Genomic DNA, 18,541 nt, shown 5'->3' on the forward strand with positions numbered 1-18,541 from the left:
GTAGTCTAATCTTTTTATGTTTAACAAAAAAAGCTACATAGTAAGTATATTAGCAATTAGAATAGAAGTATAGATATAGTAATGCAAATAGGCAGCTATCAAATTCTTGGTTTATATAGCACGTTATAAAGCACTATGTGTATTATCTATTACGGGAATACAAAAAAATTGTGGGTATCGAAATTATTTATAGTCTGGAGAATGCATCAAGTTTTACATGCAATTGTTGTGAAATAAAACGTCGTGATTAATAACAAAAAATCGCAGACGTTAGTAAGTAAAACATATAGAATATTATATGCCATCTATAAAGAGTAAGAGAGATAGTATAGGGTGTCTCAGCGCCGATTTCACACTTTAAACTAACCGAATTGTATTTGTAATTATATAATATATAAATAATGTATTACTGCGTATTTATGTACGGAGTATTACACCGTCAAGATGTTGGATCACGGTGAATGCACCATATAAACGGACAAGCGAATTTGCAGAAATACGTCGCAGGACGTCAACCGATATGGCCCTCATACATTCATATATTGGCCTCATAGCATTTCTGTCATTATTTTAGTTTCTACCCGTATCACCTTAACGTCCGTCGTTCCAAAAGCGTTTTTAAGGCAGTTTTACCGTGTACCACAATATATGGAAACAGCTGCCTACCAATTCGACTTTGGGTCCTTCAAGGAGCGTACCGATTCTTAAAAGGCTGACAGCGCACTCGCGACCAAGGTCATATCATTAAACACCAGGCTAGCTCGTCTAGTTCTTATGAGTTCAGGGAACAGAATCACCGGACTTTAAGATTTCATCCGATTACGATTATGTTCTATTAATATTGCATATAACACCGATCATACTTATATCAGCACGTGTAGCTTATCACGCCGCAACAATGCAGCAGATTACATCACGGTGAGAATAAATGCATTCAAATAAGGTAACAACAGTCGCCGTGACGACAAATTGTTATATTTGACAAAACATTTGAAAAGTTTAATGTTTAGGGTTTTGTCGAACTATGACAACCATTTTCAAGACATTGATATTTTCTACCACAAGAAGAGAGATGTGAAGAAGTACCTGAAAGAAGCGGGAAGACTCCGATTTTTTTAAGTAGTAGCTTTTTTTAAGTAGTAGATATTAATAAATTCTTAGTATTATTTGTTGTTTTTTTTTAATTTTGCAGTTTTTAATTTTATTCTTTTGTTTTTCTTTTAAATGACACTTTGTCTTTTAATGCTTGTTTTCTGTTTTTTATTTAATCTGTGTAATCTGTTTTGGCTTTGTGTATTGTATTTGTGTTTTGTATAATAATATGTGTTAAGTAGCTGTTGGATTACTTATTATTAAATAAATAAATACCTAGTTTACGCAGGGGTATTATTATCCTTACATATGAAATTTGCGTTCTGTCGTACTAGCCCTCAAATATCTCCTCTTTGGTTAATAATATTGTAATTGTAGAACAATTTTGTTGGTTTTCCGTTAGCAGTTTCGACCTAGATTAATAGTTATGTAAGGAGAAATTAAACTGAGTAATATGCTCTACAACTGCAAATGGAGATGTGCACGTAGTCCGTCATATGTCAGATGTCAGATTTTCAAAAACGGTTACAATAAACTAGCCCAGAGGACAGACCAAAAGAGCAATACGGACAAAATTCAGAAGGGCCGGAAAAAATTGGATGAAAAAGGTAATGTTTTTTTCGGACAGCGTATTTTATAGTAATAAATTTGTATTCTGTAAAATGTATGTAATAAGTCAATTATGTAACGGAATTGTGTCAGACAGATGTGATATCTCCTAACATCGCTCATGATAACATAGGTTCCCACTACTAAGGCACACGCTAACTTTTCTTCTACTTGGCTACTTCTTGATTCTTAAACTGACACTATTCCTATACAAAAGCGGTAGAAAAATTTTGTACTTTTATAGGCTTTGGTTATTTTATCATCCTCGACTTGTTGTAGTAGTTTGTAGGTATGTAAATGCGATATCGTTAGGGTCCGTTCAAGTATTACGTAAGCAGATTTACTACAATTTATCCCCCCCCCCCCCTCAGCAAAGCTCTCAAAAGTAATTTTATACAAACGTAACAATTTCTTGTAGGAATCCTCGTAAATGTATTAGTTTTCAAGCATAGTCAATGTGTGGGTAATATGTGTCAAAAGGTAAATAATTACTGTGACGTAATCACCAAATAAGAAAATCAAATACCCCCTTCCCCCAACAGTGCTTAGGTAATACTTGAACGGCCCCGTAAATATAAAAACGAAACAATGATATATCTTTTGTTTCTCACTAGGAATGTACCTATATAAAATTTTGTCGCAGCTCTATAGCGCGGTGCCAACTGTAAGAGGATTTTTTTTTCTAATTATTGCATATCAGGTAACTTAAACCAAAATATTTGCCACTTGAGACGGAAAGATTCTTGCCAGTTCTCGTTCTACGGCCTTGATTCGAGAAATGACAGTATATGTAAATTTAGCACCATTTAATTTTTTAGTGACGTTCATTAATGTCAATTAATTTAGCTATAAAATAAACCAGTGGCGCCACAACCTTTTTGGTATTTGCAGATTTATCTGTCTGTGTATCTGTTGGCAATTAGGTTAATTGTGATCAGCCAGTGCCTGACACATCGCCGTCTACTTTTTGGGCCCAAGGCATGGCATTATCCTCACAAGGTTTTCCTTCACGTAGAGCGAGTGTCAGATCGCCCATTGGTGCACAGCTGGGGTTCGAACTACTACCTATGAGAACCCAACACAGATTTTCAAGTTTTACTGTACGTCTAAGAAAAAAAATGTATATGTTGTTAAATTGTGCCTTGTGAAGAACAAGGAGGTTCTTTATTATTGATATCTATTTTTTTTTTTTTTTTTTTATAGAACAGGGGGCAAACGGGCAGGAGGCTCACCTGATGTTAAGTGATACCGCCGCCCATGGACACCCTCAATGCCAGAGGGCTCGCGAGTGCGTTGCCGGCCTTTTAAGAATTGGTACGCTCTTTTCTTGAAGGAAGGGTCCTTCAGAAAGAAGAAGAAGTCGAATTGGTTCGGAAATACTTCAGTTGGCAGCTGGTTCCACAGAGTGGTGGTGCGCGGCAAAAACTGCCTGGAAAAACGCGCAGTTGTGGAACGGATAAGATGTCTAAGATTCGTCAAGAATTATAAATTGTGTATATGAGACAAAAATATATTGTCTTACCTCAGTGTTTCTCTACCCTTAAAAGGCGATAATTCTATGTAGCCACAAATATTATGTAACATTATGTAGATTAGCCTTAATGAAAAGTTGTAAAATTCTTTGATTACCGAAGATGCTTTGTATCAAAGAATTTTACAATACGAAAACCATTAACAATTTTTGTATTTCGGTACATAACGTTGATTTCTACTATATATAGTAAACAACCCTAACTGTTTTTAAAACGCTACTTTTTGTATGTCTCTGCTATATCCAAATAAAAAAAGCGGAAGTAACAACAGCAGGTTCTTAGTAACCAAGTCTCGACGAAGTCCAGATAAGTACATTGCCTTGAAAACTTGTCTTCCAACTTGCAATTCTCACCTTCCGACTTCCGCCTTAACATTATCTACTAGCACAGAATCAACCCCGAAAACACATGCAGTAAATATTTTTACATCGTTTTAATAAAAAATAAAAAGTGCGTGCGTACAAAGAACACATGTCAAAAGTAAATTAATAATTACAGAGGTAAAAGCCCCAATAGATGATGATCATCATCATCTGTTTACACACTGTGAACGTACTAATGTTAATATAAATATGTAAATAAAAAAACTAGTGTTTACTGCAAAAGTAATAAACGAATACGTCAACCAATAGCGTGTAGTTTTTCTCGATCTCCCTTTTTCACTCTCTCTCAATCGATCTAAATCGCTCCCTCCCTTTTCTTCGACAAAAACGCTGCACACCTTCGTGACGTTTCATCCGTAAAATTTTACCCTCATGCGCCCAAAGAAGTTTCACTTCAAAAATGTTTGTTTTGATTAACACATTCGAGACAGTATAACATCATACTACGATCGAGGCGTGTAAAACTACGAATCACAGATAGTAAATTTATTTGTTTTCAAGAGAGCATTAACAGTCACAGACCATAGTGTTCTATAATGTTTTAGCTGTATGATCGTGTGCCCTTAATACCGCACTTGCACTTATATTCTACACTAGGGGCTTCACTGACTCTTAAAAGTAATTTCACTTTAGGCGTCGTGTTCATGTCGTATCAAAGTCGGATTGCCAGCAGTCATTTTTAATTGACTAAAGCAAATCGTTTCACCGTATTTAGGACACACGAACTAAACATGGTGTAATATGAAAATTCGCTTCTTTTCTAAGTGGCTAAGTAATAGTTCATGAACGACTCTGATTACGGCAAGGACCGGATGGACAAGTTGATGGCTATATTTCAGATATAATCATTCAACTAGTGTCCAACTCATGTTGTCGAGTTACCGATTTAAAATAACTAGACTGGATACTTTATCAAGGGCCTTCCCTCAAAACACGATATTAATTTTGCTTGATTAACATAGCATAAAGCACGTTTTTAGATTTATTATTTGATATATGACTCAGCATTTACGTCACATTGTATGAGATTCGTATGCGGCACTGATGTACAAAACACGCCTATTAAAAATTTAGAAAAAATATTTTTAACTTTACTTCCAGACAATTTTTTTCTAAAGACGGTTTACTATTTGACGTTTTATTCAGGTTAATATTAAATAGTTGGAGTTACCAATAAAATTAGCTGACATATAGGGTGTACCTACTTCTTCACATATATAGACATTAGTGACTCAAATAGATTAGTTAACAAACTTGTTAAAAAGTGGATTTAAAAGTGTGCAAATATGACTTTTACTTAGCTAATAAAACATAACCCAGAAACGAAATCGGGCTTCGGATAACTAGTATCCGTACAGCTTGCAAAAAAAGTAATTGTTGTCAAATAACACTGTTAAAAGAGAAGACAAACGAACTTGGTCGCCGACTTACTATAGATCAACATGTGATACAACTAAAACATCATCTTATTCTACAACTAGAAGACCTGCAGTTGCTCTAAGTAGCGGATGAGTAGATGCTTCCAATGGGAATAACAAATTTGCCCATAGCTTTAGGGCTGATTACAAATAACCACAGAAGAAAAAACAAGAAAAAAAGCAGACAGTCCTAGTTTTTAAATTTTTTATAACCTGTTTGTATTTGAAAAAATAATAAGTGCCATAACATTTATTTGCTATCTGACAATAAAACATTTTATGATTATAAATCTTAAATTATTTAATTGATAACACCATTTAATGTGGACTACTACTTAGTACTTAGGTTTAAAAAATATTATATTAGCTTGTCAAAAGCAGTCAACTTTTTTTATCTAACAGTTCTAATAAAATCTACTATATGTACCTAGAATTTTACAAGACCATTGTTCATTCAAGGAGTCTTAATTCATATTAAGTTATAACTGTCGGCCATTGGATTCCCACAAAGCTGATTATTGATATTTTTATTATATAAAGACAATAAGTTAAGTAATTATTTAAGCAATATAATATTCACCTGTCGGCAGGGATCATATCAGGTGTTTCGTCTTCCATTGACTCATCGCCAACCTCCACCTCCACCTGGACAGGTGGTGGTGAACTCATTGCAGATCACCTCACCTCACAGAAATCTGTAATGCCACATTGCTATTTATTGGTGTGTATAGAAGGAACAGACACTTCTGTTAAATTTAGGCATGATGCAGTCACATTTCTGCTTGTTTCATTATTTAACACAATTATCTCTTAAGAAAGTAGGATTAAGAACTTCAAAAAATAAGTAATCAGAAAAAATATTTATTGAATAATTAAGTATGTCAAAGTCAATCTGGTAATCAAGTTTCTGGTTAACTACAACAAAAAATCAATATGCCGTGTACACAATTTATTTTAATAAAAATGACTTAAAAAATATGTAAAATGAATTAGACATTTAAACCTGTTTTGCCTTAATAATGGGCATAATGATTTTATTTTAATTATTTATTCAACTTATTAATGGGGTAAGATATAGAATTAAATGGGCACCGTTACAATGCTTGAACCAAATGCTAATAAATCAACAAAAATATTTAATTTTAATTGTACAAAATTCTTTTATATCAGCCTTTTGAATAATTTACAAGCAAGATCTTTCTGCTCATATATTGTGTATTATATATTTCAGTTCAAAGATACTGAATTTCTCAAAGAATTACATTTGCTTAGTGAGAAAATTTAGAATTGGTTAGTTGTGTACATGTGTTATGAAATTATATGAAGATAAGCTATATAAAATAAAAATATTAGCTTCTAACAATACGTACAAGATTTTTGCAGGTACCTCTCATTGATGTTACAACATGTATTTTATGACTATTGAATAGTAATATTTTTCTTAGACTCTCATCCTTACAAAGCTTTGTAAAAACACATTTATTCCATTTATTTATATTTAACTTTTACGTTTTATTTTATTCTTTTATTTTTATTATAGCTATATTATAGGTATGTTGTTAATTACATGTAGTTTTACAAGTTTTTTAAATTAGTATATAGGTTTTATTTCTTTTAAACTGGATGGCAATGTATTATATATTTGTGAACCTTAATACATAATACTTAGTTTTAACAACAACATAATTTATGAATATTCATTAATATTATATATCATGAGTCGGACTGACTTTGGGAAGCAGTTTTTTTTATTTTTTCATAGATTGATGTGAGTAAGCCAAAAGATGGAACTATTTGTTGTGTTTGTTAATAATAAAGTTTTATAAACTTTATATAAAAGAGCAAGTTTAATGTAAATAAAGTATAAAATATTTTTTTTTAAATATGAACTGTATCTTGTATGTTTTATTGATAGTAAAGTTAATCTTAAACAACTTTGTTACGAAAAATTCTTAAAATTTTATGCTTAATTTTAAAATGTTATATTTTTTTTTACTGAGATGTATAAATAATCAACAGTATAATCATCATAAAACCAAAGAGAATAGATTACTTCATTTAGTTAAGATAACTTTCAATTTGAAATTGAACTCAATACCGTGACTCAATTAGTGAAAGTTAAACAATGCCTAGATTCTAGCTTCACTGAATGTCTACAGTTATATTTCTTTATTGGTTGAATTAGCCTTTAGTTTTAGCAGTACAATTAATTTTTACAGAATATAGATTATAAATTGATAAAAAAATATACACAGCCAAGTGTCTAGCAGTTTTTTAACAGTATCTTACTAATCAAATGTTAGGAATATGTATAAATGATATGGCTCTAGGCAATATTAAGTATATTAATAAGTTACTCTTACAGGCACTAGAATTTAAGTTATTAAAATGTAGTGAAGATGTATAAACCAAAAGTATTGTTTATTACTTACTAAGTAATAATTAAATATTTTTATACAGAAAAGAAACACTGTTTAAAATGGTAAACTTAAAAGTATTTAATTCTATACTATTAAAAACATCAGACCAGATTCAAAGGGTTTCCACCAAATAGGGATATTTTGTGTACCCAGATACAGCTGGTATATTTACTGATAATTCTACATCTAAACGTTTCAATATGATTTGAATATACTAATTCAAATACCATGTTGATTAAAAATACGGTGATGGTAGGAATGCATTTATTTATTTTTACAGAAAAAAGTTAGGTTTTATTGTTTACGTAATGTATAAAATCAGTCTTAAAGTTTCAAATAGCTCAATAAGTTGTTACGTTTAGAACGGTGAGTTAATTGCGTCGGATTATTTTAACAAAAGAAAATCCTACCTTCTTTGAAAAATCGTTAAATCATCCAACAATTTCTTTGTTCATAAAATATATTACGCCACTTCGATTATAAAAATAATTAGTCCAATACTTCTTTATTGTCATTGATTTTCTACAAAATTTGACCACCCTATTCTTAAATGCACAATAATTTCTCTTTCATTGGCAACTCAAGTAAATTCACTGAAAAGTTGACGTTTCATCACTTCACATGCCTCACCATGAAACTATCAAAGCGAAAATTATAGTCAGAAACTCAGAAACAGAAAACAGACAACAGTATTTAAGATATAAAAATAGTAAGATGTTGAATTTTTTTGAATATGTAGAAATTATGGCTTAGGTAACCAAAATATGTCAGTTATAAGATAATTTAGTGTTATTAATTCAATTACTAATAGCAAACAAGAAAATAAATATATTTTATAGCATTTTAAATTAAGAACAATTTCCGCTTTCTTGTCTATATTTTTATAATCTGTAAGAGAACTGACAATTCTGTATTCTCGCAAATTTAGCACTGACAAATTTGTCAAGGAAATGTAATGTGAAATGTCCAAATCTGCACAAATTACTAATGCGCTTGCGCTGGAACATTGACAGAATATTAAACATAACATTAAATAATATTCTTACAGACATAATTATCTTAAAACAACAACGAATCTTTTTTACCCCAATCAACAAAAAATAAATAGTAGGAATATTGTATTGTAATGACAATACAAGTTATTTAAAGTATAATTAAAGTTTTCTGTGTAAAATAGTGATTATTATACAACTGATTACTTATTATCAACAACCCTCCAGTAATATAAATTAATAATATCATAACGCCTTATACGATTCCTTTAAATTGGGTATACTCATTTTTAATTAAGAGTTGTTAATTTAGTAATCAATATCTCTCACAGATTATTCCATGATTTCAAGTTTCAACCCTGTTGCAGAATGCAATGCAGTGCACACTGCACAGAGCATTACAAAACCCCCAAAGTGAACCACTGTATTTATATTTCTTTTTGCGCTGAACAACACTGAAGGTAAACACCATGAGGAAGCTACTTTATTGTATACACTTTACTTGTAAAAAGTGTGTATGAAGAAAAATTATCAATGGATCAAAAACTGTCAGCCCATGGGGTTCGGGTTTGTCGGCCTTGTACTTCCGCGCACTTTGGCGAGAATAAAAACAATATTCAGGTTTCACTGATGTTATTGGTCAAATTTATTAAACAAAATAAGAATTTTTATTGCAATAGTAACAATTACTACGTATTACATCCTATTCGCTACTAGCATCAAGATTAGCAAATCCTACAGGTGGATGTTTTTCTAAGATCTCCCCCATTGAAGAAGGGTAGAATGCCATAAATTTAAATCTCTCTCCCATTTTCTGCGGATCAACCAACATATTATAGGCAGCCATTAATTTTTCTTTATCTTCTTCATTTTTTATATTTGTAAGTAGGACCTGAAAAATTCACAAGATGTTGCTTTAAAATAGTAAAATTATTTGAAATTATATGTCCAACTTTGTATGTGTTGAAGAAACTGTACATAATAATAATTGAGACAGTATCACATCTAATCAGCCCTAATAAAGCTGGACAGTTTTTAACTTTTTTTCAATATTTACTTATTCCATTCTTACCTCTAACCGAACCTTGGCCTGCATTCTTTCCAAGAAGTCTTTCTGTTTGACTGGTCCAAGTACAATAGCATAGTTATCATTCCCAGGTGTCATAGATGCTGCTACTCGTAATTGACTGAAATCTACATCAGCAGTGAGATCTGACACACCTGGGTTCTCTAATGGGTCCACTAATTTATGTTGGTGGAAAGCCTAGAATAATAAAGTAATCATGAATACAGTTTTTTACAGTTAAACTTCTAAAAAGCTCTCTTTCTCTCTCTCAAAGATATTATGCTCCTTGGAACAGCATTAAAATGTAATATTATTTAGTAACTTTTTATCAAATTTTGTAAAGGTTTTTACTACGACCTACAAATCTACATATTTAGTTTACCCATAATGCTTTAAGTTTAATTTGTTTATTACCCTAAAAGTATCTCCTTTCTCTCCTTCGTGTCCATAATCAGCTATTAAGGCTAATCCTCCAAATTCATCAACTCTCTGGGCTAACTGCCTTCCAATACCCAGAGCTCTGGGGCTAATCTCTAGATCCATTCTATCTCCACCATTCAGTGGAGGACGGATGAGCATCTTAACACTTGGTGTTTCTTCTGCTGATATTCTATAGTACAGCTTTTGATTTTCATCCAAATCAATAAGTATTTCCCTCCACCCTTTTTCAGTTTTCTGTAAAATGGTATACATATCGTAATTTTCATAGTTATAGTAGAATAACTGGTCTGTATTGTTGTTACAGTTTTATCTAAAAATTCTTACCTCAAATTTGTGTATAGGCAAAACATCAAAAAATTCATGTGCTATGTACCAAGAGAAATTCTGTGGAACCTTTTTTAGATCATTATACCAATAGACTTTTATTCCACTTACAGTTACACCCTGAAATAAATATGTATTTTAATATCTGTTTTCTCAATATGATCATAGAACCTTAAATTTACAAATACAAAATAAAATTACCTCTCTATTATAAGGTAATTCAATATCACTTTCCTTATGGCTTGCACACAATTTATTTGCTTGTAACAACTGCATTGTAGAAGATATTTCCACAAGATGAATACTAAATTCATTTGGCTTGTACTTCAATTTATTTAAAACCTGCAATGATATTTTGTTTATTAAACTTTCCTTAACAAAGTAAAAAAATTTTAAATGATGAGTATAATAAAAACTCATATGACACATTAATATTACCCTTAAGACATCAATCATCAATGTGCCATTGCCTGGACCTAATTCAACAATTTGTAGTGGCTTTCCCGGTCCCATCTTGCGTGTTTCCGAGAAGAACCAGATAGCTAAGACCTCGCCAAATAATTGACTAATTTCAGGAGAGGTGACAAAGTCACCTTGCTGTCCAATTACATCTTTTTTCATGTAATATCCTTCTGTAGGGTTCGTTATCACGATATGCATATATTCAGCTACTGTAATAGGACCGTTAAGGCGAACTTTTTCTTTTATTATATCTAGAATACTAGGTGCCTCTGTTAATGTGGGCATTTTGAGAGTTTTTGGATCTGGTCTTTTCACAACGACATAACCCTTGGTTCGTTTACATATCGATGACAAAATAACTCGTTTATTAAATAGGCGATATATATTTCGATAATTCATTTTGCCTAGTAGATTTTATTAAATAGCTAATTGTTTATTGTATTGTAATCCTAACCTAATCGTATATCTAAGGATAAACTTTGCAATATTTATTATATTTTTTTAAATATAAACAATAAAGTACATTATGTACTTTTTGTTTCGTCAGCTGTTTAATTTTCAGACAGAATGTCAGAAATCAGATTGTCATTTCTCAGCGATTTGAGTTCAGAGTTCTGACGTGACTAGACAGCGGTCACTGGTCAATGACAAGTCTGACAATTCCGTAGTTTGTACTATCATTTGGATGTCCTAAAATGTTGAGTTTATGAATTATTTTTATATGAAAGCAATAATAACTAAAATATGTAATTAGAAGTTAATTTTATTTATTCTATATATGTAACATTTAGGCCTATTGAATTAATAATATAATTATTTTTTTCATACATTTCATAAAATTAAGAATAGAGTGTTCTGATAACCTAGTGTTTTGAGCCATTAGACACACGTGTTTATTCCTAATTAATAATAAACCATCATGCCTGAAGACGATACAGTGGACATTGAAACAAATACAAAATATAAGGATGGTGTTAACCGCAATGCAAGACTTATTATACGTAATATATCCTTCAAAGCGACAGAAGAAACGTTGAAAGAGCATTTTTCGAAATTCGGTAACGTTGAAGAAGTGAAATTGTTAAAAAAACCTGATGGAAGGCTTGTAGGATGCGCTTTTGTACATTTCACACACGTGCCAATGGCAAATAAGGCTCTGACTGAAACAAATAAAAAGCCATTTTTGGGTATGTACTTAACTTATTTCAAGTTTAACCAAAATACCCATTATCTTAATTACTTTGGATGCTAGAAACTAAATTTAACATGTATGAAAATTCCATATAAATAGCAAATACACATCATCCTCACCTGTTATCTTGGTCACATTAAATGGGAAAGCAAAAGAAAGAAATTATTATTAAAAAATTGAACACACTTTCAGGCAGGCCTATTTATGTCTCTTGGGCTGTTTCTAAACATAAATATGAAGGAGAAGTCCCTAATAAGGACATAAAGCTTAGAACCGTTAGTTTTTCATCAGATGGTGAAGCTGAAGACTCAAAACCAGAGGAAAAAGGTAGGTTTATTTTTCATAAATAATGTCTTATAATTTTTCCTAATCATCTATTTCACAATACATACAAGATTATTGCTATATCTACATATTGCAACAAATAATTATTGAAAAAAGGATCAATTAAAATCTCATTTATTCTTCTGATTTCTGAACCTTTAAAACTTTTTTTACAGTTCGAGAACATAGCAAAAAACAACCTAAAAAAGAAGAAAATAAAGTCAGGATAAATAGAAATGCTCGGCTTATTATCAGGAATGTTTCATTTAAGGCTACAGAAGAATCTTTAAAAGAACATTTTGAATCATATGGACAAATATTAGAAGTTAAATTATTAAAAAAACCCGATGGAAAACTAGTTGGATGTGCTTTTGTCCATTTCAAAAATGTACCAATGGCTAAAAAGGCTCTTTTGAATACAAATATGAAGCCATTTTTAGGTATGTGCATTGTTGTTACATTTTAATAACCAAATCTGAAGCAGATTTTAACAATTCACATGTATTGAATTACAGGACGACCAATATCAGTAGATTGGGCAGTGGCTAAGAACAAATACATGCAACATGTTGTAAATCAGCAATTAGAGATGGAAGAGAATGTGAAGAAAGAAGATTCTGACAGTGACAATGAAGAGCAACCCTTAAATATATCTACTGAGGAGGTCAAAGATGAAATCAAAAGTAATTGTATTATTATTATTTAGTACATAACTTTTCCATTAATAAATTTAGTAAACTAGTCTTCCTTTATTTACACTGTAAGAACAATTGCTTTCAAACATTCAAAGGTTTACATTTTTAACAAATGTAAACCTTTGAATGTTTGCGATTTTTTAATGGTTGACTTAAATCATATGACAAGATAATTATAACAATTACTTAGTAATAATTAAGTTGGACTTGTAATAACAAAACCATGAAATTGAATTTAATTTTCTAAATATTGTTATTACATATAAACCGCGGTAATTACTTTTGACGTTGTTGTGTTTTTTAATCTCAGGTGAATCAGACAACAGCGAAAATGACGATGAATCAGATGACGAAAAGCCTGAAATTGACACTGACAGTGATGTTGAGGAGAGTGAAGATGATAATGACAAAGAAGATGACAATGAGGATGATGAGGAGGAAGATGAAGATATGAAGGAGGATGACCAAAGTGTTACAAGCACACAGCCGGAGAGGCAAAGGTGAGTTTATATATCAATAAACAATTTAGAGTCATAATTTACATAGCTAAGACAAAATATTTCTATTTGTTAATAAAAATATGTGTTCATATAAATTACTGATTTAATAAGATAATAATACAATAAAACTCTTTACTTTAAAATACTGTTCATATTATTTATCTAATAAATTTTTTAATTCTAAATATTAATAAATAATTAAATTAGTATTTTTTTTTACTATTTACATGGTTGTTGATCACCGTAGACATACATGTACTAATAACTTTCTCCATTCCTTTCTGAGTACCCTCATACCATGCCATGCCTTATTATAGGACCAAATTGAATGATGCAGAAGATGGTTGCACTGTGTTTATAACAAATGTGCCATTCAGTGTTGACAATGACCAGCTGCGTCAGTTTGTGGAGCAAACGGGGCCTGTAAAGTATGCACTTGTGTGTGTTGACAAACTATCAGAACATTCAAAGGGATCTGCCTTTGTTAAGTTTTTGGTAAGTTGTTACTGTATATATTTTTTAACAACCTAACAAAATTTATGTATTGTATGCGCATATTATTATATGTTTGATATATATGATACTAGCATACAGGTCAATGTCTGACCCCACAGAGATGATATTTCAAGCTATTGATATATTAAACAATATGAAAGTACTAGTAATTTATATACATATTAATATTTGATGATATAATATGGTATTCTATTTAGTCCTCCATGGATATGTGCTTAAGTATGTTTGTCCACTATTTCTTTGCAAATACTATTGAGACAACAGGTGTATCAATTTATTGAACAGTCCAGTCCGTCCTTTGCATTTCTAGAGGATTTTTTTAAAAATTTGTTATTAATTATATTTTTGCGACCATCTAGCTAAAGTATTTGTACCAAACAAAGCCACTCCAGGGTCGGATGAAGCAGAAATAGATGATATTCTCCAGCAGGATTTCCAATTGGATTTGCCCTTGAAGACTGTAACACCAAGGGACGTACAAAGAACTATACAACAAATGGAGAATAGAAAGGCACCAGGTTTTGACCTGATTGACAAAAAGGTTCTTTCCGAATTGCCTCGTAAGGCTATAACCTACTTGACAACCCTTTTCAACCGGATTATAAGTGTTGGATACTTTCCAGCGCTATGGAAGGTTTCTCAAGTGATTATGGTCCATAAGCCCGGGAAATCGCCACATGAAGTCTCATCTTACCGACCTATAAGTCTTCTCCCGATTGTCTCTAAAGTACTAGAAAAGATATTACTACGACGACTCTTGCAAGCTATGAATGAAAATTCTGTAACTCCATATCACCAATTCGGGTTTAGAGCACAACATGGCACTAAAGTAGAAGTAGAGTAGGAGAGTAGTAGAGAGTAAGTAAGTAGTAGAGTAGAAGTAAATTCATAAGCAATAGCCTCGAGCTAAAAGAGTACTGCTCCTCAGCTTTTCTGGACGTTCATCAGGCATTCGATCGGGTATGGCACAAGGGGCTCTTATGCAAGATCAAGTCACTTCTGCCTCATAGTTACTATGGAATCCTAGAGTCTTATGTCACCGATAGAATATTCCAAGTGAAAGAGATGGATTGTACATCAGGCTTTCATGATATACTTGCAGGGGTACCTCAGGGCTCTGTACTTGGTCCAGTGCTGTACACCATATATACCTCAGATCTACCATGTACCCCTGGCGTCAATATTGCAACCTATGCAGACGATACCGCAATCCTGGCTTCGAGTAAACAACCGGAAGAAGCCACGTTAAAGCTCCAGCGAAGCCTAAATGAAATAAGCAACTGGTTCGATAAATGGAGAATCGGGGTAAACACGGGCAAGTCAGTGCAGGTGACATTCGCTCTGGGAAGAAGGACATGCCCGCCTGTCAACCTAGGAGGAAGGGAGCTGCCTCAAAGTGATACAGTCAAATATCTTGGACTGCACCTGGACCGTAGGTTGACATGGCAAAGGCATATCGAGGCAAAACGGCTTGAAATAAACTTGAAATACAAGAGGCTGCACTGGTTATTGGGTAGAAACTCGAAATTGTCCATCGACAACAAACTCCTTATTTACAATTCTGTTATAAAACCCGTGTGGACCTACGGAATACAATTGTGGGGAGCAACATGCGACTCTAATAAAACTAAAATTCAAAGAACACAAAATTACATCCTTAAACAAATAAGCAACTCGCAGTGGTTTATTAAAAACGCTGAAGTACATGAACACCTGGGCATACCTACAGTTAAAGCGGAAATAAAATTGTACGCCCAGAAGTACAAGACTAGGCTGGAAAATCATCCTAACCACCTAGCTGTTCAACTCACCCTACCCGAGTGTATAAGCCGTCTCAAAAGACGAAGAACCCTTGAGCTCGGCAACATTGTCTGAGCTAATATAATTATGGTAGATATTCCTATTGAGGAATGTCTCCACCCGTCAGTCTTCCTACAACTCATCTGCTCATAGTCAGAAGACTGATTGCACGATGCGCTCTTGAAAAAAAAAAAAAATTATATTTTTACTGTTTGTTTGTCAGAACCAAGCCGATGCAGATAAATTTCTGTCACTCCCACCAAGTGAATTGCGGTTAGATGGACAAGTGTTGTTGGTAAAGCCTGCTCTGAAGAGAGAAAACTTGGTCAAAGACAAGAAGCAACCCAAAGATAATAGAAACTTGTATTTGGTTAAAGAAGGAGGTATGTTTACTTATAAACATATATATTATATTTTATGATATCCTTTAGGTCGTCTAAGAGTGCTCTATCTCTGGATGACACCTTTTTTGGGACAAAAACACAGAGATATTTTCCTTTTCTGGAAATGTTTAAAAATTTTAGTACAATTAATTGATGTTGATTTTACATTGTTTTTTATAACTTCTCAAAAAAAATCAGTTTATCTTAGTATTCCTAAATAAAACTTTGTTACCAGTGGTCGTGGCCGGTACAAAAGCAGCTGTCGGATTGTCAGCATCAGACATGGCAAAACGTCTGGCTTTGGAGAGAAGCAAGACACAGATGCTGAAGAATTTAAACAGGTACAGGATTGATCCATACAGCGTGTTTTAACTATGGATAAAGACATTTTTATTACCAACCCTTCTGCTTTTGCCACCACTATTGTCCCGATATTGCCACAGATTTTACGGCCGTGTGTAGACGCATTAACAAAACTGTGTCCTAAAGAAATCCTATATGATTGAAAGTATTACCAATATAATTAATATACTAATGATACTGTCAATCAGCCAAATAATTGAATTATTAATTCCCATTTCCTAGATTTGTATCCCGCTATCGTCTAGTGGTGTCCAACCTGACTCCAAATTACACAGATACAACTCTACGCAGTCTTTGTAAGCGGTTCTCGAGTAAGAACGCGGTGATCACCGAATGTCGGGTGATGAGGGACCTTCGATCTCCAGTGCAGAAGGATGGACGGCATCCGTGAGTATTGTTTTTTTTTTGCACCTTATTGATGATTGGACTCCAGTCTATTGGGGTTAGTGAGTGTCAAAGTTATATGAAGACCACTTTTGATTTAAATCATCAATTCATTACAATTATTTGTATTTACTTTTTTTATTTCATACTGAATCGTATTTGCCGTCGGTTTTAATCTTTTAAATTATATTTTATTCTTAACTGATGTTTCTTTAGTGGCCTTCCTTACATTTACAAAAAACCTTTTTTGATTATCGCTTGATTTTACTAACTCTTAGGCCACGAACTCACCGGGATGCCTGGCTATGTATCCAAACAATTTGTATTGATATGTATGGCAGTTAATTCACTTGTGCAAAGGTTTCAGAAAGGAAAAAAAGAAGGAACCTTCTTTCTGAAACCTTGGCCAACTGTGTTTACTGTCATACATTTCAAAAAGTTTCAGTTAGCGGCCCTTATTTTAAAAAAAATTGCTGCCAGTGTTCAATAATTTGTATTAGTGCATTATTAATACAGTTTGACTATTATTTTATAGAAATATCATAAAATAATACTTTGAATATCAAAATAAATCTAAGTTCAGAACTTAATCATTATATGTTATATAAAGGTTTTCTATTAATTAAATATTAATTTTCCAGTTCTAAAGGCTACGGATTCGTGATGTTCACACGACACGAAGATGCTTTGGGCTGCCTCAGAAAACTCAACAATAATCCAGACGTTTTTGATAAAAATAATGTAAGTATTTATTAATATAAACTGATTTGCTGTATTTCATTTGAAGAAATAGTCAACATTTGTTAGCAAATATTTTTATCCTTTCCAGAGACCAATTGTTTCATTTTCAATAGAAGATAGAACAGCTTTGAACGCAAGAAAGAAGAGGTTAGAAAAGTCAATAGCAAATAATCCGTTAGCAAACGACAATGCAGAAGGAAAAAGAAAGAATAGGAAACGTAAAAGGCCATCCGTTCCAGACGAAAGTTATGTGAAGAAAGGCAGATTTGAAAAGAAAGATGTTAATGCCACTGTTGGAAAGTTCGTTAGAAGGCAAAAAGATGTTGAAATAGAAGAGTTTACAGGTTTAACAGCTAAAGCAGGAGCGCCGCACAAAATCAGGAATAACCACAAACTAAAGATGCAAGAGGAAGTTCATAAGCAAAACGTCAAAATGGAAAAGAAGAAGAATGGCAAGTCGTGGCGATTAAAAATGGCAGCTCGAGAAAGAGTAAAACAACCCAAACAGAAGATCAATAAGAGCAAGATTGGAAAGAGGAATAAAAAGAAAAATATTAATAATATTAAGGATCTTATACGTTAATAAATGTTGTATTTAATTTTGACGTTTAATTTGTACATACAGTAAAACCTTATACGGATTGTTTAGATCAGATTTTATTGTATTAGGTTCTTAATAACTACTTAACATCGACTTTTATGACCAAATATGAGTAGCCCCTTGGAAGTAACAGATTTTGACTGTAGTCGCCTTTGATTTAAATATACAATTATTTATATTGAACGTTTTAATAAAGAAACGTTTGTTTAATTTATAATTTATTATTAATTAAAATATTATTAAATAAAAGTTTGTTAGGGTACCCGTTAAAAAGATAATTTTTCAAGATTAACAAGGTATCTT

General features: G+C 32.4%; 3 protein-coding genes across 4 annotated transcripts in view; 1 reads left to right on the forward strand and 2 right to left on the reverse strand.

The window, feature by feature from the left end:
- The window catches only part of LOC110996838 (E3 ubiquitin-protein ligase UBR1), a 38,524-nt gene extending 30,418 nt beyond the window's left edge, over positions 1 to 8,106 (reverse strand). For both annotated transcript variants that reach the window (XM_022264702.2, XM_022264701.2), the window contains exons 1-2: positions 7,865 to 8,106; positions 5,615 to 5,729 (exon numbers count right to left, since the gene is read on the reverse strand). In XM_022264702.2, the coding sequence (XP_022120394.2) occupies positions 5,615 to 5,703 (89 nt within the window). In that variant the 5' untranslated portion in view covers positions 5,704 to 5,729; positions 7,865 to 8,106. The remainder of the gene's footprint in view (positions 1 to 5,614; positions 5,730 to 7,864) is intronic.
- A 956-nt stretch (positions 8,107 to 9,062) lies between these two features.
- On the reverse strand, positions 9,063 to 11,412 carry LOC110996840 (protein arginine methyltransferase NDUFAF7 homolog, mitochondrial). Its single transcript, XM_022264705.2, has 6 exons — positions 10,716 to 11,412; positions 10,479 to 10,619; positions 10,278 to 10,397; positions 9,927 to 10,187; positions 9,519 to 9,710; positions 9,063 to 9,338 (listed from the first exon to the last, which is right to left on the reverse strand). Exons 1-6 carry the CDS (start codon positions 11,136 to 11,138, stop codon positions 9,150 to 9,152), a joined length of 1,326 nt encoding a protein of 441 aa, XP_022120397.2. The 5' UTR covers positions 11,139 to 11,412; the 3' UTR covers positions 9,063 to 9,149.
- Positions 11,413 to 11,516: 104 nt separating this feature from the next.
- Positions 11,517 to 18,237, forward strand: LOC110996833 (RNA-binding protein 28). Its single transcript, XM_022264694.2, has 11 exons — positions 11,517 to 11,926; positions 12,124 to 12,258; positions 12,432 to 12,695; positions 12,771 to 12,938; positions 13,261 to 13,450; positions 13,768 to 13,945; positions 15,990 to 16,149; positions 16,385 to 16,490; positions 16,735 to 16,899; positions 17,538 to 17,637; positions 17,726 to 18,237. The coding sequence occupies exons 1-11, from the start codon at positions 11,659 to 11,661 to the stop codon at positions 18,218 to 18,220; spliced, it is 2,229 nt and encodes a 742-aa protein (XP_022120386.2). The 5' UTR covers positions 11,517 to 11,658; the 3' UTR covers positions 18,221 to 18,237.
- Positions 18,238 to 18,541: the final 304 nt, after the last annotated feature.

Source organism: Pieris rapae, chromosome 16 (genome assembly GCF_905147795.1).
Source record: "Pieris rapae chromosome 16, ilPieRapa1.1, whole genome shotgun sequence".
Classification (NCBI taxonomy): Eukaryota; Metazoa; Arthropoda; class Insecta; order Lepidoptera; family Pieridae; genus Pieris; species Pieris rapae.

Excerpts from the sequence above, each read along its gene's own strand:
- LOC110996840 (XM_022264705.2), bottom strand. The coding sequence starts at position 11,138 with ATGAATTATCGAAATATATATCGCCTATTTAATAAACGAGTTATTTTG. Across the intron at positions 10,398-10,478 it reads AATTACCTTATAATAGAGAG|GGTGTAACTGTAAGTGGAAT; the intron begins GTAATTTTATTT and ends TATTTATTTCAG. Across the intron at positions 9,339-9,518 it reads AGGCCAAGGTTCGGTTAGAG|GTCCTACTTACAAATATAAA; the intron begins GTAAGAATGGAA and ends TGAATTTTTCAG.
- LOC110996833 (XM_022264694.2), top strand. The coding sequence starts at position 11,659 with ATGCCTGAAGACGATACAGTGGACATTGAAACAAATACAAAATATAAG. Across the intron at positions 12,939-13,260 it reads GGTCAAAGATGAAATCAAAA|GTGAATCAGACAACAGCGAA; the intron begins GTAATTGTATTA and ends TTTTAATCTCAG. Across the intron at positions 16,150-16,384 it reads GTATTTGGTTAAAGAAGGAG|TGGTCGTGGCCGGTACAAAA; the intron begins GTATGTTTACTT and ends CTTTGTTACCAG.